General features: G+C 40.6%; 1 protein-coding gene across 3 annotated transcripts in view; it reads left to right on the forward strand.

The window, feature by feature from the left end:
* The window catches only part of QTRT2 (queuine tRNA-ribosyltransferase accessory subunit 2), a 34,183-nt gene extending 9,112 nt beyond the window's left edge, over positions 1-25,071 (forward strand). For all 3 annotated transcript variants that reach the window (XM_036883508.2, XM_057502806.1, XM_057502802.1), the window contains 5 exons: positions 37-249; positions 10,392-10,591; positions 12,708-12,859; positions 14,998-15,115; positions 16,704-25,071. In XM_036883508.2, the coding sequence (XP_036739403.1) occupies positions 37-249; positions 10,392-10,591; positions 12,708-12,859; positions 14,998-15,115; positions 16,704-16,935 (915 nt within the window). In that variant the 3' untranslated portion in view covers positions 16,936-25,071. The remainder of the gene's footprint in view (positions 1-36; positions 250-10,391; positions 10,592-12,707; positions 12,860-14,997; positions 15,116-16,703) is intronic.
* Positions 25,072-26,902: the final 1,831 nt, after the last annotated feature.

Below are 26,902 nucleotides of genomic sequence, written 5' to 3' on the forward strand. Positions count from 1 at the left end.
TCTTGCTGATTCCTCATGGTCCTGTTTCCATGGCAGTCTGTGTCCGTGTGGGGTGTTGGAGGAAGAGTGGAGATGACTGTTTCCAAGTTCATGGCAATTCAGCAGGCCCTTCAGCCAGACTGGTTCCAGTGCCTCTCAGATGGAGAGGCGTCTTCCATGGAAGCAAATTCCATAAAACGAGCCAGAAAATCTGTTGACCGATCACTTCTATTCCTGGATAACTGTCTGCGGTTACAGGGAGAGTCAGAGGTAAGACTGTGTTCACAGTCCTTCTTTCTGAAACTCCAGCCAGTTTATGTCCCATTATGCCCACTTTTGTGTTACCCCTCCTACTTCTTCTCTTCTCACTTCTTGTTCTCTTTCTCTGCCCTTTTTTTCCCCTGAACTGTGCTATTGCTCTCTAGGTTTCTGTCTTTGACTCTCTTTTCATCCCATCTAATATGTTGTTCCTGGCCAGCTTCCCCTTAGTCTTAATTGCTGAATAATTCTAAAATCTTATGCATATTCAAGATTACTCCGCTTAGCTTCTGAATGACATAAAATGGGCTTTAGCTTGGTTCTGTCACTAGATGATCCCTCACATGCACCTCAAGCTGAGAGGTAGCCAGACTCCATATCTTATCTCATCAAGCCTAGTCTTCCTTTGCTCTCCCTCAATATGCTTCTCAGTTCATGGCAGCCACCAGGTTCCTCAGCTTAGAAATTTGAATCTTTAAAGACACCTTTTAATATCCACTTGTCCGCTTCTTCCTGATTCCATATCCCTAAGTATGTCTAGCATCTGCTCCTCTCCACCCTTCTTATCACACCTTAAGGCATAATAACCTCAGCATCTCATGTGGACAGTTACCTTTTAATTGTTCTCTCTTCCACTCTTCTTGTTTCTCTCCAGTCCATCCTCAGCCCTGCTATCTGAGAGATCTCTATTACACAAATAGGAGCCCATATCCACTATACGAAAAGAATCTAATGACTCTCCACTTCAACTCTTCCATGGCCTGGACAGCCTGCTGTGGCCTGGCCCCTGCCTGTTTCTCCGGCTCAGCACCGGCTACTTTCTCCTCTGGTGGGCACTCTGCCCTTCTGAGTTACCTGCAGCTCCCTGAGGCATTGCCTTGTTTCATTCCTCCGGGTCTGTGTGCAGACTTCTTTCTGGACTGTTTTTTCTTTTCTTGCCTTCAGCCCCATTTCTTGCTGCCAGATCTGGCCCACTTCATTCCATTTATCATTCTAGGGAACCATCCCTGACCCTTTTAGGAAGTTTGGTTCACCCATTGCCACCCATTTTATTTGTTGTATGTAGCGATATTGTAGCCCCAATCATACTGTACTGCCGTGATTTCTTTATGCGTGTATCTTCATTAGACTGACCTCCTTAAACTGTCTGTGTGTATGTCATTTTTGTATCTTCTGCATGTAGCAGAAAGCCTGACATGTATTAAGCCCTCGGTCATGATGGGGTGGGGAACATGAAGCTGTGGCAGTAAACAGGAGCTTCTAATAGCCTGGTTAATGAAATTGAGAAAGGGGGTATCCACTGAGAGGGAGCAGAGCTGGTGGGAGAACAGAAGTTAGTGATCAGAGGGAAGAGTTTCAGTGCTGAGATGATTTATGCAGAGTGACCCTGAGCAATAATCAGGTACCACTGTGGAGAAGCACTTTGAGTTTGAGCTACATTGGTATATTGAGAGTACTAATAAAAAAGTAAAATTTGGGTAATAAAGTTAATGTACATGAAATACTAGAGGAAACTTAGTTGTCATTCCAAATAGAACTCTCAGTATCTGCAGTTAGAGTTCAGCATGGGGACTTTGCTGTGGGTCTGAATTGTTAGTATTGCTTCCTAGCAATTATTTTGAGCCAGCAATTATCCTTGTAGGTTGATAAGGTTTGGATGAATAGAAAGGAGGATGGGGAGTGTGACAGAGCACGGTTATTAGAAAGGCCAGATAGGCCTCAGGGCCTCGTCTGTGTTACAGTCAGCCTATCATTTTGCGTTATTTCTGTGTATTGGTCGAATGCTGGATCCCTCTATATCCCTTATGCTCGTGCTATTGTCTTGACCTGATAGTAATGCCTGTTTTGCACTTCAGTGTGTTCTGTTTGAGATAATCTGTATGATCATAGTTGTCATACCCATGAAAAGGAGTTCCTGGGCTGTGCCAGTCATGTAAAGGGGTGGGTGGGCCTGTGTCTGTCCACTTTGTATGTCTGTTTACATCTTTTCTTCTTCCTGTGATTCCTTCTCCTCTTACTCAGTGGATCCTCTGTTCGGAATGCCTTTAAATGTTGACGCTCCCTCAAGGCCCTGTTCCTAGCTTTCTTTTCTACTCCATATATTCCCTAGGCCATGAGTGGCAAATGGGTTCCATCCCAAGGTGTGTGGAATTGTGCCTGAGTACAGCAGGAAGAAAGTCGAGGTAGCTGGGTCTGCCATAGAGGCAGGCATGGGAAGTGACAGCACTAGGCCAGGGCCTGCCATTCTGGCCTGGGCAACTGCATTTGTACCACACATGTCCAGAATTTTAGGTCTGTTTATTCAATGGCTGGTGCCTCAGGCTCAGAGCACAATGTTCTGTGATGATTATCACAGCATAATCTTGCCTCACCTTCCACTGTTTTCCCAGGACTCCCTGTCTTTGCTCTTTTCAGCATCTTCCTGGACTTCTGAAACAGGAGCCAGGAGTCATCCTAGACTTTATCTTCATCCTTTCCTCGGGCAACTGATCATTCAAGTTTGTTGATTGTATGTCCTGATGAGGCTTCAAAGCCTATCCCTCCCCTGTACCCCACTACCACTGCCTTAGTCTAGGTCCTCTTCATCTTTAGCCTGGATTATTAAATTTATCTCTTGCCCCATCCTTGAGCCATACTTACCCTTAATTCATTCTCTAGCCAGCAGTCAAAGTGTTCATTTTGGAAGAATAGTACTGTATTCTTCCAAAATACCCTCCTCACAGCATTCCAGGCCCCCTCCCCATCTCTTTTCGCCGGAGAGCCAGTGTTGATGGTGTTCTCCCTTGTACACTTTATTTTTACAATTCCATACACATAATTATCTGCATACCTGTATGTGGCTTTTATTACATGAGTATGATCATATGTTCAGAAATTTATGTGTTTTTGTTTAACAGGAGCTCAAAATTCTTTCCTTATCAATGCATATATTACTGTATATACTGCACTTCTTTAAAAGTACATGCATAGGAAGCCATACTAAGAATGCACCATATATATTTTTTTGATATCGTTAATGTACAATTACTTGAACAACATTATGGTTACTAGACTCCCCCTATTATTAAGTTCCCCCCACATACCCATTACAGTCAATGTCCGTCAGCGTAGTAAGATGCTATGGATAGAATCATTGGTTGTCTTCTCTGTACATACTACCTTTCCCGTGTCCCCCCATACCCCCGCTACATTGTGTGTGCTAATCGTAATGCCCCTTTTTCCCCCTTATCCCTCCCTACCCACCCATCCTCCCCAGTCCCTTTCCCTTTGGTAACTGTTAGTCCATTCTTGGGTTCTGTGAGTCTGCTGCTGTTTTGTTCCTTCAGTTTTTGCTCTGTTCTTATACTCCACAGATGAGTGAAATCATTTGATACTTGTCTTTCTCCACCTGGCTTATTTCACTGAGCATAATACCCTGTAGCTCCGTCCATGTTGTTGCAAATGGTAGGATTTGTTTTCTTCTTATGGCTGAATAATATTCCATTGTGTATATGTGCCACATCTTCTTTATCCATTCATCTACTGATGGACACTTAGGTTGCTTTCATTTCTTGACTATTGTAAATAGTGCTGCGATAAACATAGGGGTGCATATGTCTTTTTCAAACTGGGCTGCTGCATTCTTAGGGTAAATTCCTAGGAGTGGAATTCCTGGGTCAAATGGTATTTCTATTTTGAGTTTTTTGAGGAACCTCCATACTGCTCTCCACAATGGTTGAACTATTTTTACACTCCTACCAGCAGTGTAGGAGGGTTCCCCTTTTTCCACATCCTCACCAACATTTATTGTTGTTATGTCTTTTGGATGTTGGCCATCCTAACAGGTGTAAGGTGATATCTCATTGTGGTTTTAATTTGCATTTCTCTGATGATTAGGGATGTGGAGCATCTTTTCATGTGCGTGTAGGCCACCTGAATTTCTTCTTTGGAGAAGTGTCTGTTCAGATTCTCTGCCCATTTTTTAATTGGCTTATTTGGTTTTTGTTTGTTGAGGTATGTGAGCGCTTTATATAATTTTGATGTCAACACCTTATCAGATATGTCATTTATGAATATATTGTCCCATACTGTAGGATGTCTTCTCGTTCTATTGATGGTGTCCTTTGCTGTACAGAAGCTTTTTAGTTTGATATAGTCCCACTAGTTCATTTTTGCTTTTGTTTCCCTTGCCCGGGGAGATATGTTCATGAAGAAGTTGCTCATGTTTATGTCCAAGACATTTTTGCCTATATTTTTTTCTAAGAGTTTTATGGTTTCATGGCTTACATTCAGGTCTTTGATCCATTTTGAGTTTACTTTTGTGTATGGGGTTAGACAGTAATCCAGTTTCATTTTCTTACATGTAGCTGTCCAGTTTTGCCAACACCAGCTGTTGAAGAGGCTCTCATTTCCCCATTGTATATCCACGGCTCCTTTATCCTATATTAATTGACTATATATGCTTGGATTTATATCTTGGCTCTCTATTCTGTTCCACTGGTCTATGGGTCTGTTCTTGTGCCAGTACCAAATTGTCTTAATTACTGTGGCTTTGTAGTAGACCTTGAAGTCAGGGAGCTTAATTCCCCCAGCTTTATTCTTCTTTCTCAGGATTGCTTTGGCTATTCAGGGTCTTTAGTGGTTCCATATGAATTTTAGAACTATTTGCTCTAGTTCATTGAAGAATGCTGTAGGTATTTTGATAGGGATTGCATTGCATCTGTCTATTGCTTTAGGCAGGATGGCCATTTTGACAATATTAATTCTTCCTAGCCAAGAGCATGGGATGAATTTCCATTTATTATTGTTCTCTTTAATTTCTCTTAAGAGTGCCTTGTAGTTTTCAGGGTATAGGTCTTTCACTTCCTTGGTTAGGTTTATTCCTAGGTATTTTATTATTTTTGATGCAATTGTGAATGGACTTGTTTTCCTGATTTCTCTTTCTGCTAGTTCATCGTTAGTGTATAGGAATGCAACAGATTTCTGTGTATTAAATTTGCATCCCACAACTTTGCTGAATTCAGATATTAGATCTAGTAGTTTTGGAGTGGAGTCTTTAGGGATTTTTATGTACAATATCATGTCATCTGCAAATAGTGACAGTTTGACTTCTTTCTTGCCAGTCTGGATGCCTTTTATTTCTTTGTGTAGTCTGATTGCCATGGCTAGGACCTCCAGAACTATGTTGAATAAAACTGGAGAGACTGGGCATCCTTATCTTGTTCCTGATCTTAAAGGAAAATCTTTCAGCTTCTCGCTGTTAAGTATAATGTTGGCTGTGGGTTTGTCATATATGGCCTTTATTAAGTTGAGGCACTTGCCCTCTATACCCATTTTGTTGAGAGCTTTTATCATGAATGGATGTTGAATTTTGTTGAATGCTTTTTCAGCATCTATGGAGATGATCATGTGGTTTTTGTCCTTCTTTTTGTCGGTGTAGTGGATGGTGTTGATGGATTTTCGAATGTTGTACCATGCTTGCATCCCCAGGATAAATCGCCCTTGATCATGATGGTTGATCTTTTTGATGTATTTTTAATTCAGTTTGCTAATATTTTGTTGAGTATTTTTAAATATATGTTCATCAGAGATATTGGTCTGTACTTTTCTTTTTTTGTGGTGTCTTTGCCTGGTTTTGGTATTAGAGTGATGTTGCCCTTGTAGAATGAGTTTGGGAGTATTCCCTCCTCTTCTATTTTTTGGAAAACTTTAAGGAAGATGGGTATTACATCTTCACTAAATGTTTGATAAAATTCAGCAGTGAACCATCTGGTCCAGGTGTTTTGTTCTTAGATAGTTTTTTGATTACCAATTCAATCGTCTTTGCTGGTAATTGGTCTATTCAGATTTTCTGTTTCTTTCTGGTTCAGCCTTGGAAGGTTGTATTTTTCTAGAAAGTTGTCCATTTCTTCTAGGTTATCCAGTTGGTTAGCATATAATTTTTCATAGTATTCTCTTATAATTCTTTGTATTTCTGTGGTGTCCATAGTGATTTTTTCCTTTCTCATTTCTGATTCTGTTTATGTGTGTAGACTCTCTTTTTTTCTTGATAAGTCTGGCTATGGGTTTATCTATTTTGTTTATTTTCTCAACGAACCAGCTCCTCCTTTCATTGATTCTTTCTATTGTTTTATTCTTCTCAATTTTATTCATTTCTGATCTAATCTTTATTATGTCCCTCCTTCTACTGACTTTGGGCCTCATTTGTTCTTCTTTTTCTGGTTTCATTAATTGTGAGTTTTGACTGTTCATTTGGAATTGTTCTTCTTTCCTGAGGTAGGCCTGTATTGCTATATAGTTCCCTTTTAGCACAGCCTTCGCTGTGTCGCACAGATTTTGTGTTGTTGAATTACTGTTGTCATTTGTCTTCATATATTGCTTGGTCTCTGTTTTTATTTGGTCATTGATCCACTGATAATTTAGGAGCATATTATTAAGCCTACATGTGTCTGTGGGCTTTTTCGTTTTCTTTGTGTAATTTATTTATAGTTTCATACCTTTCTGATCTGAGAAGCTGGTTGGTACAATTTCAGTCTTTTTGAATTTACTGAGGTTCTTTTTGTGGCCTAGTGTATGATCTAGTCTTGAAAATGTTCCATGTGGACTTGAGAAGAATGTATTTCCTGTTGCTTTTGGATAGAGTGTTCTGTAGATGTCCGTTAGGTCCATCTGTTCTAATACGTTGTTCAGTGCCTCTGTCTCTTTACTTACTTTCTGTCTTGTTGATCTGTCCTTTGGAGTGAGTGGTGTGTTGAAGTCTCCTAAAATGAATGCATTGCATTCTATTTCCCCCTTTAATTCTGTTAGTATTTGTTTCACATATGTAGGTTATCCTGTGTTGGGTGCATAGATATTTATAATTGTTATATCCTCTTGTTGGATTTACCCCTTTGTCATTATGTAATCTCCTTCTTTGTCTCGTGACTTTCTTTGTTTTGAAGTCTATTTTGTCTGATACTAGTAGTGCAACACCTGCTTTTTTCTCACTATTAGTTGCATGAAATATCTTTTTCCATCTCTTTACTTTCAGTCTGTGTATGTCTTTGGGTTTGAAGTGAGTCTCTTATAGGCAGCGTATAGATGGGTCTTGTTTTTTTATCCATTCAGTGACTCTTTGTCTTTTGACTGGTGCATTCAGACCATTTACATTTAGGGTGATTATCAATAGGTATATACTTATTGCCATTGAAGGCTTTAGATTCATGGTTACCAAAGGTTCAAGGGTAACTTCCTTACTATCTAAGAGTCTAACTTAACTCACTTAGTATGCTATTACAAGCACAACCTAAAGGTTCTTTTTTTTCCCTCCTTTTTCTTCCTCCTCTATTCTTTGTATGTTATGAATCATATTCTGTACTCTTTGTCTATCCCTTGGGTGACATCTGTTTAGCATTAGAAGTACTTCCATCTATAGGAGTCCCTCCAGAATGCACTGTAGAGGTGGTTTGTGGGAGGTAAATTCTCTCAACTTTTGCTTATCTGAAAATTGTTTAATCCCTCCTTCAAATTTACATGATAACCTTCCTGGTAGAGTATCCTTGGTTGAAGGCCCTTCTGCTTCATTGCATTAAATGCATCATGCCACTTCCTTCTGGCCTGTAAGGTTTTTGTTGAGAAGTCTGATGATAGCCTGATGTGTTTTCCTTTGTCTGTGATTTTTTTTTCTCTCTCTAGCTGCTTTTAAAAGTCTGTCTTTATCCTTGATCTTTGCCATTTTAATTATTATATGTCTTGATGTTGTCTTCCTTGGGTTCCTTGTGTTGGGAGATCTGTGTACCTCCATGGCTTGAGAGACTATTTCCTTTCCCAGATTGGGAAGCTTTCAGCAATTACCTTGTCAGTGACACTTCTATCCCTTTTTCTCTCTGTTCTTCTTCTGGTACCCCTATAATGTGAATATTATTCCTTTTGAATTGGTCACACAGTTCTCTCAATATTCTTTCATTCTTAGAGATTCTTTTTTCTCTCTGTGCCTCAGCTTTGTATTCCTCTTCTCTAATTTCCATTCCATTTACTGTCTCTTCTACTATATCTAATCTGCTTTTCCATTTGTGTTTTATTTCAGATAGGGAATTTCTTAATGATTGAATCTCCATCTTAATTTCATTCCTGAGTTCTTGAGTATTTTTCTGTACCTCCATAAGCATGTTTATGATTTTTATTTTGAACTCTCTTTCAGGCAGATTGATGAGTTCAGTTTCATTTGGCCCCTTTTCTGGGGTTTGTGAGATTTTGGTCTTACCCATGTTCTTTTGATGTTTCATATTTCTGTGTGGTGCCCACTAGTGCCCAGAAGCTCCAGTCTCTGTGGCTGCTCAGCCCCAAGAGTGAGGTTGGGGGTCATAGGGGAGCAGAGCTGGTGCTTGGGGGGAGGAAAGATCTGTTTCCTGATAACCGTCTGCAGTGCCTGTCTCCAGTGTCAGAGCCAGTGGGCCAAGCATGCAGGTGTAAGCCTCTGTGCTCAGCATCTCTAGCTGTTGTAGGTGGGGCCTCCTTCTGGCTGTCCTGATGCCAGTGCAGTGACCACAGTTTTGCGAGCTGGTGCCAGCAGGCCAGGAGGGAGGTGCAGCAGGCTGCGTGTCACAGTGGGGGGCTGTGGAGCTGAGCAGGCAGCCAGGGGGATGGAGTGCCTGAAGCTCCTCAAAATTCGCAACCAGCTGGGCTGAGGGTGCACAGACAACCTTGTCCGTCTCTCCCCTCCCCTGCACAGCAAGCTCCGTGCAAACAGTGCCCCTTCAGCAGCCCTCTTGCTGCTAGGAAGCCTCTCAGATCGCCTGCCTTTCCTCTGACATAGGGCGGCCAGATGTGGATCCTCTCCTCCACAAACGGCCGGAGTCTCAGTCTCTCAAGCACTCTGCTTTTCCCGAGCTCCCCAACATCCAGAGCACCACACAGTATAGGTTTCTGCTCACAAAGCAGATTTCCAAGGCTAGGTGTTCAGCAGTCTTAGGTTTCCACCCCCTCCCCACTCCATTTCTCTTCCTCCCACCAGAATGCATCATAATTTAAGCCTTTACTCTATTGGTGTATGTTTAGGTTTTCCAGCCTTTCGTTATCCCAGATGTCTTTGTAATATACCTTGGTACATATGAATGAATATATTTGTAGGAGAGATTCTTAGAAGTGAGATTTTAGGATATAAAGATAAAAGCAATGTCATTTTGATAAGTGTTGTTTGCTTGCCCTCCCTAGAGGCTGAACTAATTTTCACTCTCTAGTTGCCAAGGTAATAAGTGTAATTTCTCTACAGCTTTACCTTCACTATGTCGCTGTCTTTTAGCTTTTTTGTCAGTGTGACGGGCAAAAAAGGTATCTAGTTGTTTCTAATTTCTGTTTCCTTACTGGTGAGGTTTAGTTAGCTCTCCATGTGTGTATAGGGCATTCACATTTATTTTTCAGAAGTTCATGTTCACATATCTACCTAGATTTCTCTGGGATTGTCATTTCCTTAGAGGATTTGTTGGAGATTTTTCTCTGGTATGAATATTTATCTTTTCCTCCCAAGAGTAAGTCTTTTGCCTTTGTTGATAGTCTGTTTCACCAGAGAAGCTTTAATGTTTTTGTACTCAAATATGGCAGCCTTTTCTGTAAGCTTTAACTTGCTTAGGAAGGCCTTCCTTACCCCAAAGTTATGAAAAAATCCAATATGTTTTTCTAATACTTGTATAACTATATTTTTTGTTTAGATCTTGAACCCACGTGGAATTTATTTTTGAGGATGGCACGCAGTGTAGTTCTTATTTTATTTTTCCCAAATGGATGGCCAGTTGTCCCAACCAGTTTCACAGTTCCTAAAGTCATCTTTAAGAGACTTGGAAGTACCCTAAAGCAGGCCTGAATTGTCATTTAAACAAATTAAAACTGTTCCTTTTGTCCTTTTCCTCTTGTACCTGCTCATTGTGCGATTAATTCAATCTAAGCTAAAACTGACTTCGTATGTAGATTGCCTCAGTTTCTCCTCAGTCTCTTCATCCTAGTTGGGTGGCTTTCAGATTGTGTTCTTAGAACCCTAGAGGTTCTCAGGGAGGAGGGAGCACCATCCCCCTTCCATGCTTCATTTGCAGCAGCTTCACTAAGATCTCTTCTGTCCACTTCTGTCTCTTCCATGTTAAGTACATTTACACAAAGGCCTCGGCTACCAGAAACAGTGACTAGCATTCAGTCCTCTCTTCTAGGCCCTTCAGAAAAGTGCTATCATTGGAGTGATTGAAGGGGGAGACGTGACAGAGGAGAGGCTAAGGTCAGCCCGAGAGACAGCCAAGCGGCCTGTGGGTGGCTTCCTTCTGGATGGCTTTCAAGGGAATCCAGCGACCCTGGAATCAAGACTGCACTTGCTGTCATCAGTCACTGCAGAACTGCCGGAGGAGAAACCAAGGCTAGTGTTCAGTTAGGATGCAGGCCAAGCCTTGTGGGCTGCAGAACAGGAGTGGGGGAGATTGTGTATTGTGCGGTGTCTATGCATGTGCATGCCTTTTGATATTTTGATTATGTCCTCTCTGGGCTGAGTCTGCCTTAGTGGGAGCAGTTTCCACTAGGGCTGTCCTGACTTTGATTTCAGAGTGTAGACAAGAGGACCATTGCCATGTGAATTAGTTTATTTGATCCTCATTGTAAGTAAGGGCAAGTGTTATACTGTTTCTCTCATTATTGTGTCAAATGCAAATACTATTCAGTATGCATTTTAACATGGTACCTAGGGACTGGTATAAATCATGTGGAACTCTGGCCTTAGTCAAGGAAAGTTGAAGATACATGTGGAATACCTAGCAGAATGAAGATGGGCTTTATTAATAAGGACCTTTAAGAAGGTCTTAGATTCGAGGTGGGTGGTGAGTGGTGTCATTTTTTTTTTTTGAAATTGAGGGGATTGGTAACACTAAAGGGATTGTTTCTGTCCATAAGTCATAGGATTCACTATGTACTGGTGTAAGATGATCTGCAAGATTCAAAGCTAAATCCCAAGTTACTGAGTGCAGCTGATGTCTTACTAGACTACCCAAAGTTTTTATTTTTTCTTAAAAAAAAAGAAAAAAAAAAACCTAGTCTTTCCACTTGGTGTGAACATTCATGCTTTTTTCCTACAGATATATAAAGATGTGTGATTATGGGGTACTGCTTTATACCCCTCAGGCTGTTGGATAGTGTACAGTATATGTAATTTTAATGCTTTTTAAAAAATCCAGGTATAGCTTGCAATGAAGTGTGTGAGTCTTGATGAACTTTTATACATGTATATGACTGTGTAAACATCAGCCAGGACACGATATTTCCATCACCCCAGCCAGCACTTGCCTCCCAGTATTATCCTAGTTTTCTTGTATTCGTTGCTTCCTCTTCTATGTTTATTTCATTCTAGTGCATATAATAATACACTAGTATTTCTAGTCATTTTCTGGACTTCTTTGAGTTAAGTGCTCACAGATGTCTTACTAGATTTGAAAGCTGGGATTTTTTTTCATTCTCTAAGTGTATAGAAATGCCAGCTTCAGTTGGAGTAGAATTATAAAACATTACATCACTTGAAGGAAACTGGAGTCTGAAAAACTGGCATAGATATACCTAAGGTTTCTGGTTAATATTGCATAAGCCTTTTTTGGACTTCTTTTAGAAATCAGGGAGTCTGTAAACTTCTCTGCCAGTTCACAAAAGGGACTATGGGTAAAAAACAAACAAAAAATAGCAGCCAGCCAGCAAGCCCTGATCTAGTACATCTCTCATTTGTTTTAGTGGCAAAACCTGCTTGAATATAACTAACACTCAGAATGCCTTAACAATTACCTCTGAAAATACCATCTCATTCCACCATGTGAAAATATAAGCACACAGAAAGACAACTACATTCTTAGATCCTATAGGCAGAGCTAAAATTCTGAGAGCAGGAGTTGCTTTGTAAATGGATCTATGAGGAATACAGTAGATAAAAATGTCTTTCTTGAACCAATTATAAAAAAGAACTTTAGGCAAAATACAGTTAGAACATGGAAAATATTTGAGGGGGAAATAAAGTACACAGCTTTGTACTCTTGAAAACTGTATATAGTGGATAGATGGGCTATAAAGTTGTTTGAGAATGGGGGATTTGTTCAGAAGGGTTGAGAGAGGAAAAGAAACTAACCCTTATTGAGTTCCTCTTTGGGAACAGAAACTACACTATGTTCTTTTTCAAATATCTCATTAATTCCCACAATAAATCCGTGGGGTATGTATTATTGTGATTGTTTTTTTTTTAATGAGAAAACTTAAATTCAGAGAGGTTAAGAACCCTTCCCAAAATAACACAGAAGTTAATAAATGGCACAGCTGGGATTCTAGCCCAGGTCTCTGCCTCAAAGGCTGTATACTCTTTCCGTTATACTTCTTATCTTCAGTCTGCCACACTAACCATGATTGGTGGTTTTCCTTATTATTACTGTTAGTGTCCTCTGGAAACACTCTCTGGTTTCATTCCTGGCTTTATCCTCATGTCCCTGTTCTTAATGTTACTTTTACAGGCTCATCTGTGGTGTTAGCCGGCCAGATGAGGTGCTCGAGTGCATTGAAAGAGGAGTGGACTTATTTGAGAGTTTTTTCCCTTATCAAGTGACAGAGCGGGGATGTGCCTTGACTTTCAGCTTTGATTACCAGCCAAATCCTGAAGAGAAACGTAGGTCTCCTGAAGTTAATTTCTGTGTTTCTTCTATTTCCTATTAATTTTTGGCCCGAGTCACAAGCCAGAAATATGTGCATATTGTAATGCCAGCCTTTCATAAAACTACATTTTTGTTTCTTATCTGTATGCCCTGGCATATTGGCACACAAAACCAGGTTCTTAATACTTTACATGGAGCTCATCAATATTAGGAAGTGATTTTGTGAGCAGAACTAAGAAAAACAAAACCCTTTCTATTAACAACCTGAAAAGGAATGTTCAGAGTGAATAGTGATGAAAATCTAAGAAAAGAAAACCTTTGAACTGCCTGGTAAAAATTAATTCGTTTTTTCACAAAAGAGTTCTTGTCTGCTTTTTGTGAACCTCATGCTATTAAAATACAGGGAATCTCAACCCCCTCTGATCCTAGTGTTACTTGTGCTTTTTTTTTTTTTAACACAATGAGATGTGAAAGCTATTTTCCTCCACTAATAGCGCTTTGAAGTACTGCTTTTTTTTTTTTTTTTTTTTGTTATTCAGAAGTGAAGGAAGTCAGTTGCAGATTCTGACATTTAACTGGCAGTAGAAAAGGAATCAGGATACACACTTTGAGCTAGGGTCCCTTGAAGCATCTACCCGGTATTTCAGGAAAATATTGCCTGTCCAGTCATCCCTCTGGCCTTCAGAGGTGGGCTCTCCTTTCCCTTTTCCTGCTGTTCTTTGAACTCTTCCTCTATCTCTGCCAACCTTAAATTTGAGCAGGCCTGTAGACGCCTTTAAAGGTTTATCTTACTCCCACAAGTTACTAAATTTCATTCAGAAGATGTGTATGTATATATATACTTCATAATTTTATAAAGCAATTTATCCATTAATCTAAATTGAATTACTTCTGGAAACAGTAAATCAGATTGGTCAAATTCTTATATACAGGAGGTCAGTTTTACTGTCCTTTACACAGACCAGATAATGTTTGTGGCTAGGCATACCCCAAACACTTTATTATTGTTTGTAGTCTTTATTTACAAGCTTAATTATTTCTACCAGGATATAGGTAGCTGTTAGTTATTCTGTACCATGAATATGCAAACCCCCCCAAAAAAACCGATACTGAGTTCTCTGGAACAAACAAGTCTGTTTTTGGCCAGAAAAAAGCCATTTCTTCATGATTAGGAAAACTAAATAGTTTGAACATTTTAATTCAGGTATTGTTAATCATATTTGTGTGCATGTGTAGTAGATGAAAGTCCTTTGTGAGTTACCATGTGTAAATTTCAAAGGAACAAGTCATCAAATGTAGGCAGCAATTTCCCCTAGTGACAAGGACTTTCCAGAATGCCAGGACTTTATTATGGTTTTCTGCATTAGCATGTAACTTCATGGCAGCAAAACTGTAACAGCCCTGTGCTCAATGCCAGGGTCACTTTTCTTTTTCCTTGGACCTGGCCACAATCACCTTCCTATCACTGCTCATTCTTCTTGGGCTAACCCTGGGATTGTTATTGCTTGTTCCCAGAAATGCTTACCTATTTGCCCCTGTTCAGGGCAGCTGGCTCTTTGCATAAGTAACTGGTGTTTCTCTTGGAATTCCAGGAATGTTCTTTCTTAAAGCAAACAGTTCAACGGAACAACTCAAGTACCCATTTGATTCTGGATAATCTGAGTTCCCTGGAGGGCCAGAGTCTCCATACAGAATATATAAATTAAAGCCATATTCTGCTTTTAATCTGTTTGGACCATAGACAGTTGTAAAGCTTCATTTGCATGTACAATTGTGATGAGACATAACTAACACACACACATTAATTCTCTCTTTCCCTTTCTCTTTCTCCCTCTCTGTCTCTCACACACACACACCCTAACTGGTTTTTAAAAATCATTCCTTGATACTAAGAGTATATGTTATATACTTGCAACCATAATTTGCTTAGATACTGTTGAATCTCCAAGTTTTGATATTAATAGATAATAGGTCAGTGATCATCTTGGTACATATTGCTATTTTTCTTTTCTTGTGTCATTTCTTTAGGATAAATTCTCAGGAGTGGAATTATAGGGTTAAAGGGCATGAAGTAGTAGCTAAAATAAAATTCCCCCAATGGCCTCTCTTTTTCTGATCTTCATTCAAGACTTTTTGTTGGTTTGTCCTTCAGTATTGCAACAAAATGGGACACAGGAAGAAATAAAATATGTGGATCAAACAAAGAAAATTAAAACAACCAGTTGCAGCCAAGAAATGACATCATTTGAAATTAATCTGAAGGAGAAAAGGTAAGGAATTTTAGATTTTGATTTCTGACTTTTAAATTTCAGTCTGTTTTAAAAGTTACATAACTTCCCTTTTCAGTTTGTCTTCATAAAATATTTAGAGTTGGGTAGTAATAGGGCCTTCCCAAAATCGGCTCCAGAGAACTGTCTTTTTTTGCAGATGAGTTTGTGTACTTTGTTTTGTCAGAAAACTGAGGCTGGATAACCATTGTTTTAGAAGAGCCGCCAGAAAGACTAGACCAAGTCATTGTTTGGTGTCTTGTACTCCTTCCGACTGAATGACAGAGCAAAATAAGGATGTCAAGATAAAGCAACATCTTCAAATTTTAAGGCTTAATATATACAGATTATAAATTTTAAATAACATATTTGCCCCTATAAAGAATGAGCTAAGATTAGTTTCTTAGTTTGTATTTGGCCCAAAGTGGTAATAATCAGTGATCCAATGAATGGCTTTGCTGTGAGTTTGGGACCTATACTTTCTTCCTGGGATGTTTTTGGTCTTAAGTAAAGGAACATACTAGGGATTCAGACTTTTTTATGTCTATGTAGTAGTACAGTACAGACTTGAAAATATATGAAAGAATATGGAAATCCTAGTTCTTATCTATATTCTATAGGGGCTTCTTGATTGTAGGCCTAAAATGGTGATGTTTACCACATTTAACTTATTGAGAAATTGCCAAGGAGATCTATTTTCTTTTTAAAATGCTAGGGTGATATAGATGATTAAATTCTCTTTACATTATAGATTTAATTGGAAATTGTAGTTTTCTTATTATCAGTACTAGACTTGAAGTTCTGGAGACTGCCCATGACTATGTGACCTTGATCAAGTCATTTGACTTCTTTTTCAATAGCTGATAAAGGTAACACATACTTAGTATGTGCCAAGCAGTTGCTGAACCCTTTACTGTATTAACTCATGTAATTCTTGCAACACCTGTACTAAGTAGGTACCATTACTACCTTCTTACCAATACGGATGCAAAAACAAAGACATAGAGGGAAGTTAAATGACTTGCCCAAGTAGTTGTGAACCAGGAATCAAATCCAGGCATTGCACCCTGGAGCCCACCTTGAGGGGGCTTAGAAGTCTTCATTCGTAAAATGACTATTACAATGCCTACTCCAAGGGGGCTGTAAAGATTAAATGAGACCGTGTATATAAAAGTGCTTTGCAAAGTGCAAAAAGCTATGCTATGAAAGGTCTACCATGTCTTCTGGTACTAGGTCTGGTGGTGTAGGGGAGACAAGCACCATTCATCAGAACAGCATTTCCTAACATTGTATGCCCTTCCAGTGTGACTAACAGTGCTCAGCTTGAGGGAGTGACCATGTGACTCTTTTGATGCTCCTTTGTAAGTGTCAGTCTAGAAGGTGTATCCCCCAGCGGAAGACTCCCGAGTCTCCTGACTCACTGTGCTCTGTCAGCTTTTGATCACATTGCCGTCTGAAGCAGGTGCTCGGCACTATATTTGCCAGAGACGTTATTAACTATTGGCTGTGCACAGCAGAGTAAAGCCTAGGTTGTGGGTTTTGTGTATTCCTCATTCACTATCTGGAATATCACTGTGACTGCCTTTCTCAGGTACCAGGAGGACTTTGATCCACTTGTGAGAGGTTGTGCCTGTTACTGCTGTAAGAATCATACTCGCGCGTACATACACCACCTGCTGGTGACCAACGAGCTCTTGGCTGGGGTCCTGCTTATGATGCACAACTTTGAACACTACTTTGGATTTTTCCTCTCCATCCGGGAAGCACTGAAAAGTGACAAACTGGCACAGCTGAAAGAGGTCATCCACAGGCAGGTGTCATGAGACCTGGCACACGGCCATCTGACTCTTCACATGGAGCCCATACAACTGTCAGAATGTGGGAAAAGGAGAAGAAGAAACTATCTTTGTTTTAGTCATTGATATTTAAGAATAAGGTCTATGCAAACAAGGAACTGTGCACGTGATGCTAAGGAGATTTCTTCTGGTGACTTAAAACCTGTATTGATCAGGAAGATTGAACCGTGACCTTTAATATTGCTATGGTAACTCCTTTAGTCAACGTTGAAAGCTTTCAATGTGAAGAGACAGCCTTGAAGTAGAGGTGATGAGAATTTGAGGGTTCACTGAATTGGATTCCTTCTTGAAGGGAGATGATTGGTTGTGAGTAACGTGACCTCTGGACACGTACCTGTTGACTGGAGAAGGAATCTGACTGATGCAAGAGTTTGATTTTAATCATTGTGTTCTCAGGGGCCACTTTCAGACCCTTTTGCCTTCTAGGCTGCCCGGCAGTGCAGTCGGTCAAAGAGGCTCTGTGATTCCCCCAGTCTGGCCTCTCCGTGGAATGTGGTGCTCCCACTCGGCCCTGTGGTCAGCTGGCCGAGGGCATACTCCCTGCATTTGACCACATGGTCTATTTGTGACTTTTCCCCTAGGAGTCAATGCAATTAATTGCCTGTTAGGAGCCAAAAGTTTGCCTAGCTGCTTTTGTTTGGTTATACAGATCCACTCTTGTCTGCCCTCAGGCTCATTAACAGTAACCACATAATAACTGTAGCCCTGTCACTTGGGGAGATGCCTTCATGTGCTCCCTTGGACAGAGCCGTGGTCTGCCAGTTAGGAGATTAGGTGTCGTTCTGCACATCACTTGCCCTCTCCCTGAGTGTTTCCTCCTGGATAAACAGAGACAGGCTTGGTGGATAGGCCTAAATGAACTTGTAAGATTCCATCCAGCTCTAATTTGGGAACAAAAATTTGTTTAGGGTCTTAGCCTTACATGTGTCCTTGTTTATTGATAACTATTGGCCTGATAAAAAATATGCAGTGGAACTGGGAGTCAGGCAGCGGTAGAGATATCTGAGAGCCTGAAAAGAAGTTTGGCCTGTGGATTTTGAACTGTTAGGTGAACTGGCATCAGTGTTCCTGAGGCTGGGAAGAGCTTCTCAGATCATTTCTCATTCTGTGAGTTTTTCTGCTCTCACCAAAGGAGTGACATTTGTGTTGGTGGCATGACAGGTGATTTTTTTCTGTGTATTTTTCTGTATTTGTCAAATTTTCTATAAGGATACACATACACACATGTGTACACACATAGTTTTTATAAAAACAACCAACAGGACCAAAAAGATGCCAGTATTTTGATGGTAAGAGTGTGAATGATATTTGTTTTACATTCTTGTGCTATATTTTGCTGTTTGTTCTTTTTAGTGGGCATTACTGAACATTGTTTTTAATTATTATGTGGTTACTGTATTTTTATCTGTTGGGTGCCCATCTAGATGGTCTTCTTTTATTAATAGTTATAGGAGTAAGATACACATAACCTTTTCTCTATGAAAGGTAAGTGTACTTATGAAAGACAGAGTTTCTGTTCTCAAGGATCTGACTGTTTTGAAATACACTGGATTGGGCTTGTGTATATTGTTTATATTCCTGTTGAATGCCAAACCCATTGGTGGAGTACTAGTAAATATCCTAGAGTCCAGATAAAATTTATGAGTTTTATCTGTGTTCAAAACAGAAAATTCTTCCCAGCATCATCCATTTTTCTTATCAGTACATTCTGGAATAAGGTCTTTTTCTTATTAGCACGTTTGAAAAAATGTTTCTTTTCTTTAAATATATCAAAGTCAATAGCCAATAAACTTTTTAAATTAAAAAATATATATTCTTGTTTACAGTAAATAGTAGTGAGTCTATTAATCAAAATATTAAGTTTCCATGGCACCAGAAATATTCTCCATTGGAAAAAATTTTCTCTACATTTGTTCCATCTGTAGTCACTGTTTTAAGTGCATTCACACTAAGTTCAGAATCCAAGCAGGAGATTCAGTGATGCACCTGACTTTTAAATTACGTAATTAGGTTGCCTTAAGGCCATGTTAGCACATAATAAAAATAATGACCACAATCTATGGAACATTTGTAATGTGCCAGGCACCTTTGTTAATGCTTTCCCTATTTATGTCACTGACCTGCAGAGCATGGCTGTGAGGTGTTGGTATTATTTTTCCTGTGTTAAGAACAGAGGTTCAGGAAGATTGAGTAGCCTGTCTGAGGGCCTACCAGGAATTTCTGGAAGGTCTAGTATTTTGGGCCTACCACTAGTCAGCTCCCAGGTTAGACTTTAGCCCCATCTAACTAAAACTCAACAGTTGACCATTGTGCAAAGTAGCTTTTTTCTTATGCCTTGTTCCTGGGTTGAAGGAACTAAAAGCAGCAAGGACTGAGCAGAGCGGTCTTCTGGTCTGGAGGCATCAGGTGCTTTGGAGCTCTGCTGCAGCCTGGCCCTGGCTCCCACCCTGTGGGGAGTCACTGGCACTGGCTGTGTAGCCCACATTACCACACTGGCACCTGTAGGTCTGTAGGTGCTCAGCGTGAGTTGCCACTCCATATCCCCAAATCCACCCTGCCCCCAGGGTAGGGACTGTAATGACATCTGAGTGGTGTTGAGAGGGTTTGGGGCTGTGGTCAGTTCAAGTGGACTCGGGTAGCCCACAGGGGTCTGAGGTTTCCTGTACACCTTGCAGGAGGGCTATTCCATTATTCTCTGGGAAAAAGGGAAAAGATTCTTCTAAAACATTTAAAACCAAATATTTGTGTAATTAAAGCATTTTAATAAAAATTTCAAATAAAGACCATCAAAAGGTTAAGATTAGAGTGTGTAAGCCACTATCTCATCTAGGATGTTTTTTTTCTGTTGAGGCAGCTTGGAGCTCACTGAGAAACCACAAAATTAAATGATTATCCTATGCCTGCCTGATTAGGAACAGGCTGCTCTCTGTAGTTTGATTAGTCTCACTCATAGCTATGGGATCACAGCTTATTAAAACTGACAATGCTGTGTAGGGCAGGGAGCTGGGAAGGTCAAACTTACATGCTGAGCCAGCCACCAGCAATGCTCTGCCTTTACCTGGTTTGGTGTAATTGGCATTCATTTTAATACTCTTTGTCATTTCTTTATTTTTTTCCAACTTTCAGGTCTCTTCGTCATTTTATACCTTTTTCCTTCTCTTCTTACTCATGAGAGTGTCTAATTTATGACAATATAACCTAAACAGCAGTGGGCAAAGAAGAAAAGCAAGCCCAGTGTCAGCAACGTGAATTAGGGTAACAATACGTCCTCACTGCCCCCAACAGACCTGGTTTATATCTTGGGTCCAGGCATAGTTACTAACAGCACCCCCTTTTACTCTCAAAAGTGATCTAGTTTGGATAACAAGTTACAGTCTCCCCAATGTGAGTGGTAGACACAGTCGAACTAGAGAGCAGGCGTCCCACCTAAATGGGACAGCTGCTACCCACCTCTGCTAATTGCTGCTTTGTGCGCCCAGTGCTGTCAGATCTTCCAGTTTCTCAGAGAAGCCAAAAGTCTGGATTTTCAGGTTAAGTCTCAGAATTTTCAAATGCTAGATCAATTTTTAAAAAATACTCTTGCCAGCCAAACAAAACCTAGGTACACCTAGTTTGCAGCCTTTGGTTTGGAATCTGAAGGGAAGCCTTTGGCATCTTTAGCATTTCTAAATTTCTCAATGACTCCTCAGAATACATAGAAAAAGCACCTATCGTTTCTTGGTCCTGCAGCTAATCCCTATGTCGTCCCAACTCCATGGCCTGATCCCCAGATAACTCCCAGAACCATTCTAAATCTGCCCAAGGGAAGGTATGCTTCGATGGTCTTCTTCAACGTATTATATGGATGAGAACTGTTTAAGCCTGGAGAAAAACAATAGCAGTTGCTGTGTCTTCCCTCTTAAAGGAGTTTACACAGACACATTTCTTTCTAGTTCCCACTTTGGCTCTTCTACATCTTACCCTATTTTCTCCTGAGCTGTGCTCTTCCAGGGGCAGCAGTGACTGCCCAGTACTCATTCTCCAGTGGTCCCTTCTGACTCACAAAACCAGTTGGTGCAAGGAGAGAAGGGCTATTGCTCCTTCTAGCATTAATAGCAATGTCCTTGCTGACATAGTGAGGGCTCAGTTACTGTTGTCGAGTGCACAGATGTTCTCAGAGCCGTTGAGGCATTATCTTTACATTTTAGCCAGCTGAGCACTGGATAAGAAGTGACTGGCCCAGCAGTGTGTGGTAGGACCTCGGCTAAATGTCTCATCAGTGGCGGTTTTATCTCACTTAATGCCAGGCAAGCTCCCAGTGACCTGACTTTTTTTCCTCTTTTACTCCATTCTGCTTTCTACCATTAGCATCTTTGAGTGCTGGCCTCAAAGCAATTTCCCCTGCTCTGACAAGAGGAACTCAGAGTGAACTTTTCTTTTGTTCTCATTCCTCACAATCCACTTTGAGACCAGGTTTAAGTTGCCAAGGAGTTCAAACAGCCTGTGCTTCTGCCAGTATGATTCAGAGGGATTGCATATCCTCTCTGCACACTCTCCCTAATGTTGGCCGCTTTGCCTGAACTGCTGTCCCCTGCTGTCGGCTCCTTTGTCTGAGAAACACATTTTCTCTTATTATCACCTTGCTCCCTGCCTGTTTCGGGTGGCTTCAGCTTGCCTCTTAACAAAATCAAGATGTTGCTATTAATGGTCTCTTTCTTAACAGCTTAGAGTTACTTTTATTTAGTCCTTTTTCCCTTCCCTCCCAAACCACATTATCATCTCTGCCTCAAATAGAAGTTTCATAACCCTTTCATAACTACTGCTTTATAGTTGTTTTCAATAGAGGGGGGAGATAAAAATAAAGGCAGAGAAACCAAAACGATAGGGGGATGAGAGATACGCAATATTTGAGATACAGGGCAAACAATCAGGTCTCTTTTATGAAGAAATTGTCCCTCATGACCGACATCAGAAGCCCAGAAGTCTGGTGAGGCTTTCCCTCCAGCTTTTATGGATCCCCTCTAAAAGCCTCTTTACCTTCCAAATAATAAAGATACTGCTTAGAACCATCCCAGAATCCTTTATGTTGGTCATAAATCCTTTCATAGAATCCAATTACATAACAGATATGAGTTTTTCAAATCACCCCCAAAACCGAAAATACCCACATACACAGCATTTTCCAGTTTCTACTCATTTATTTTTATTTTGGTTTAACAAACTTATATAACACTATAACACTTCTACCACAATCCCATTTATCATTCTCCCAGCTGAAGAAAACACAAACTATGCAAATATACTCCGTTTCCCATGTAGTCATTTACACCTCAAAAAAGAGTGACAGAGTATGTTCAATTTTTCTTTTTTTAACCTGATCTGATTTTGTTTAGACTACAATTTCATGTTGTTTGAGTAGAAAAGTCACTTCCAGTCATGTTGAAAAAGTCAGTTCAACTTTACTTTTCCACCTGAACATTCAGCCATTTCCACAAATCCAACATGTCAAAAACCAGATTTATTATCGATCTTCAATCAAACTAGTGATCCATTTCAACTTCTGTGCCTCTGTCAAGGGCACCCATCTTCCAGGCAGTCCACTGGAAAACCGATTCCTTAGATGAATGATAGAATTTAGAGAGGGACAGGGGTGAGATGTTTTGAGGGAGACATGAATAAGACCTGGAGACTGGCTCAGAGGCATGATTCAAGGCCGATTGCCACCCATCCTGCCATTGTCCCCTCTAGTCCCCAGCCACTCCTCTCCTCCTTTAATTTCACCATTCACTGCTACGAGGCCATACTGTCACAAGTTACCTCCAAGGGGATACTCCCTGACTAAAAACCTTCCATGGCCCCCAAGGCCAACCAGAGCAAGACTAAGTGGGCTGATGAGTTTTTCAGCCTGTCATGATCTGACCCTGTCCAATTGTGTGGGCTTTCCCACTTGCCCCCAGTGGTCACATCCTAATCCTGCCATTCTTCAAGGGCCAGGCCAAGAAACAAAGCTTCCATAAAAACTTGCTTGTTTAGAATCCTAGACTCTCAGGAGTGAAAGATGGGGGGCTTCCATTCTGGCTTCCCTTGTTCATAACGGCAGCAACAACTAGGGTTCTAGGGATTTGGTTGGCTCAGGCCTTCAGTTCTGTAAGCCTCATCTCCCAGCCCGACTATCAGCTCTGTAAGGGAAAGGGAAGTCCTCAGTATTTTCCATCTGAAACCCCTCTCCTGCCCCAGCTTTCACATGTGTCCACTGAAAAAGTTAAAGGGGGAATGCATGACTGGTTTTTTTCGCACCATATGCATACAGTATGCTCTCTGTTCTGTCTTTAATATATCCCATGTCCCAATCCTCTTTCATTATTTGTTCAGTACTTCTGTGCTTCAGCATGTTATCTTCCTTACTGCTCACAGCAAACCTCTTGAGTTGATATTCTCCCATTCACAGAGGAGATACTGGGGCTCACAGATGTTAAGTGATTTGTTCAAGGATACAAAGCAGGGCATTCAGGATTTCAATGGGGTACTATGACTCTCAAGTCCAGGATTTTCCCATTTCTCCTCTTGACCTCCTTAAAACTGTGTTTTTCTTACACAGAGCATCTGCTCTTCTTCAAGAACAAAGGCTAGAGGTAGATGGACACCTATGCAAAACAGAACTTCCTTGTGGGATCACCTCTCCTGGTTGCCCTCTGGGCCAACCCCACAGTACTCCCTATGTTGCTAGGACCCGACCGGTATATCAGGATGAGGTCGTCCCTGGTTTCTTTTCCCTTTTTGTTTCAGAACTCAAGCTGCATTTTCGTGATGAAAGGTCTGAGGTGTGACCCAGAGATAGTTATTTTGTTTTGGTCAAAGGCTTATACATTTACATATAAATGAAAAACAAAAGAACATGTAAATTGTAGGAAGGGAAAAAAAGCGCAGTCTTTCTCCTTGTCATAAAAAGAATTCTTTGGTGACAAAGACAACATACTTTTAGAGCCAAAGGAAAAGCTATAGATCTATCCAACTCCTTCATTTTATAGCGACAGAACCCAGGCCCAGACAGAGAGTGTGACTAACCCAGGGTCCAACAGGAAATGAGAGGCAGGTGGGACCAAGGATGCTAGGGTTCCTTTCCAAGCCCAAGTTCTCCTCCATGTCCCTGTATCTTGCTCTGCTTCCAGGAAGCCTCAGTTCTCTAAAGATGCTCCTATGTCATATATGAGGTGCCAGTGATGGGTAATTATATATGTTGACTTGACTGCGCAGAGATGCCCAGAAAGCTGTTTTACCATTTACATTCTCTACATTATTATTTCTAAGTGTGTCTGTGAGGGAGTTTTGGGAAGAGATTAACATATGAATCCCTAGATAGAGTACAGAAAATGCCCTCATCAAAGCAGTGGGCTTCGTTCAATCCACTGAGGGCCAGAACCGTCCAAAAAGGTAGAGGAAGGATGAATTTGCTCTCTTGCTTGAGCTGGGACATCCATCTTCTGCTCCCTAGACATCAGTGACCCTGGTTCTCCAGCCTTGGGACTTGCTTCGGAATCACATCATTAGCTTTTCTGGTTGTCAGGACTTTGGGTTTGGGCTGGAACTGCAGGTCAGCTTCTCTGGGTCTCCATGTAGATGGCAGATCAGACCATGTGACTTTTTGTCCTTTATAATCATGTGAGCCAATTCCTATAATAAATCCTATCTCTCTATCCAGCTATCTATTTATCAATATATCTCCTATTGATTCTGTTTCACTGGGGAACCCTGACAGACAGTATTTTACCACTCTGGCAATGGCTATAGCCCTCCCAGATGCTGGGATAATAGTGATTCTTGAACACAGAGGACATTCTGTTTGCAGATGCGTTTTTAGGAAACTTCATTGTAACTCCGGGGGAAAATAAATTTCCAGCCTGAGGCCAATTAACTTTGAAATAGAAATCAGTCAAAGGAGAAATAAAGTGGGAGAAACCTGTTTATTGCTTACAAGCAACCATCCACTTCTGCTCACCCATGTCTCATGACCAGGTTGCAAAAAGGGACTCCACCCAACCTCTCTGATCCAGATATGCCCTTGCTCCCCATTGTAATTACCTATTGATATGGAGATGGACTACTTCTCTTCACTCCTTGGAAATACTTTTTTTTTTTGAGAGGGCATCTCTCATATTTATTGATCAGATGGTTGTTAACAACAATAAAATTCTGTATAGGGGACTCAATGCTCAATGCACAATCATTAATCCACCCCAAGCCTAATTCTCGTCAGTCTCCAATCTTCTGAAGCATAACGAACAAGTTCTTACATGGAGAACAAATTCTTACATAGTGAATAAGTTACATGGTGAACAGTACAAAGGCAGTCATCACAGAAACTTTTGGTTTTGCTCATGCATTATGAACTATAAACAATCAGGTCAAATATGAATATTCATCTGATTTTTATACTTGATTTATATGTGAATCCCACATTTCTCCCTTATTATTATTTTTAATAAAATGCTGAAGTGGTAGGTAGATACACGATAAAGGTAGAAAACATAGTTTAGTGCTGTAAGAGAGCAAATGTAGATGATCAGCTGTGTGCCTGTAGACTAAGTGTTAATCCAAGCTAGACAAGGGCAATAAAACATCCACAGATGCAGAAGATTTCTCTCAAAACAGGGGGGGTGAGGTTCTAAGCCTCACCTCTGTTGATCCCCAATTTCTCACCTGATGGCCCTCCTGCGACTGTGCCTGTCTTAGGTTGTTCCTCCCTTGAGGAATCTTACCCGTCTCTGGCTACCAGTCATCTTCCGGGGCCATACAGGGAAATGTGAAGTTGGTAAGTGAGAGAGAGGCAATATTGTTTGAAAAGGTTAGCTTTTTACTTCTTTGCAGATTTATGCCCTGTGGCTTTTATGCCCAGTATTTGTCTTGAAGTATCTTTACCACTTGGAAGAATTATGATACTCGGTAAATTCGATTTGAGGCACGAATTCTATTTAAGGGTTGTAATTAGGAAGGAAGAAGAAAAGCTATAGGAGTAGCAGATGGAAGAAAACATGGGAAGATTGATTATTTCTTTGACATATCTTCTTGTAGAGTAACTTAAGCATGTATAGGTTTTAAACTACTAATTAAATTGCATACACACATTAACATAATAGGAATACAGTTACATAACCAAAGCAGATCTATAATTACCAGCCATCTCCAGTGAAACCAAGAAAACCAGTTAGGCAGCCTAGGCATTTGTGGGAAAACTTATCTATGATATGGTGGATATTGTCCAACTGAACTTGAACAGCCTGAGAGAAATCAGACCAATTAAAACAACCCATTCTTGGGGACTGTTCACATCCCATATGTTCTTTTAACAGTAAATAGTCTGTAGTTGTAAGATTTTGGAGCGCTACAACTTGCACTTCTCCTAATTCTTGGTTGAATTCCAACAGTATAGATCCAGTCAAATTTGTTGTTTTACTGTATGCACAGGCCAGCTTAGATATCTTGGAAATACTTATTAATATGGAGATACACTAAGGCCAGGTGAGAGATTCTGGAAATACTGCAATTTTACCCACATTCATCAACCTCATTACGATTATGAGTATCATGGGAGTTGACAAAGGTGTTAAGCCCAGTTCAGAAAGATCATATACAAGCCCTTTCCAATATATTATGTCCTTTATTATTCCCTCTTTGGCTGATGTCATTCCCGTAATTATAAACAGCCACACTACTTTTTATGGGTTGCTGCTTTATTATTAGGAAGGGGAAAGGAATGAACAATGGTGTATCTCTTCCAGGGCCCCATCAGGTGATCCTATCTTTTCCTCATGGGTCCTTGTAGCTCCAGGGGGGTGGAAATGGAGTGCTGGGAAGGATGTTCCCAGCCCGAGTGAGTTCCCTCTGAATCTGATGAAACAAAAGGAGGACAAGGGGAAGGACAGGTTGGGTAAAGGGGTTTTAATTTCTCACAGACTTG

The sequence above is a fragment of the Manis pentadactyla genome, chromosome 1 (assembly GCF_030020395.1).
Source record: "Manis pentadactyla isolate mManPen7 chromosome 1, mManPen7.hap1, whole genome shotgun sequence".
NCBI lineage: Eukaryota > Metazoa > Chordata > Mammalia > Pholidota > Manidae > Manis > Manis pentadactyla.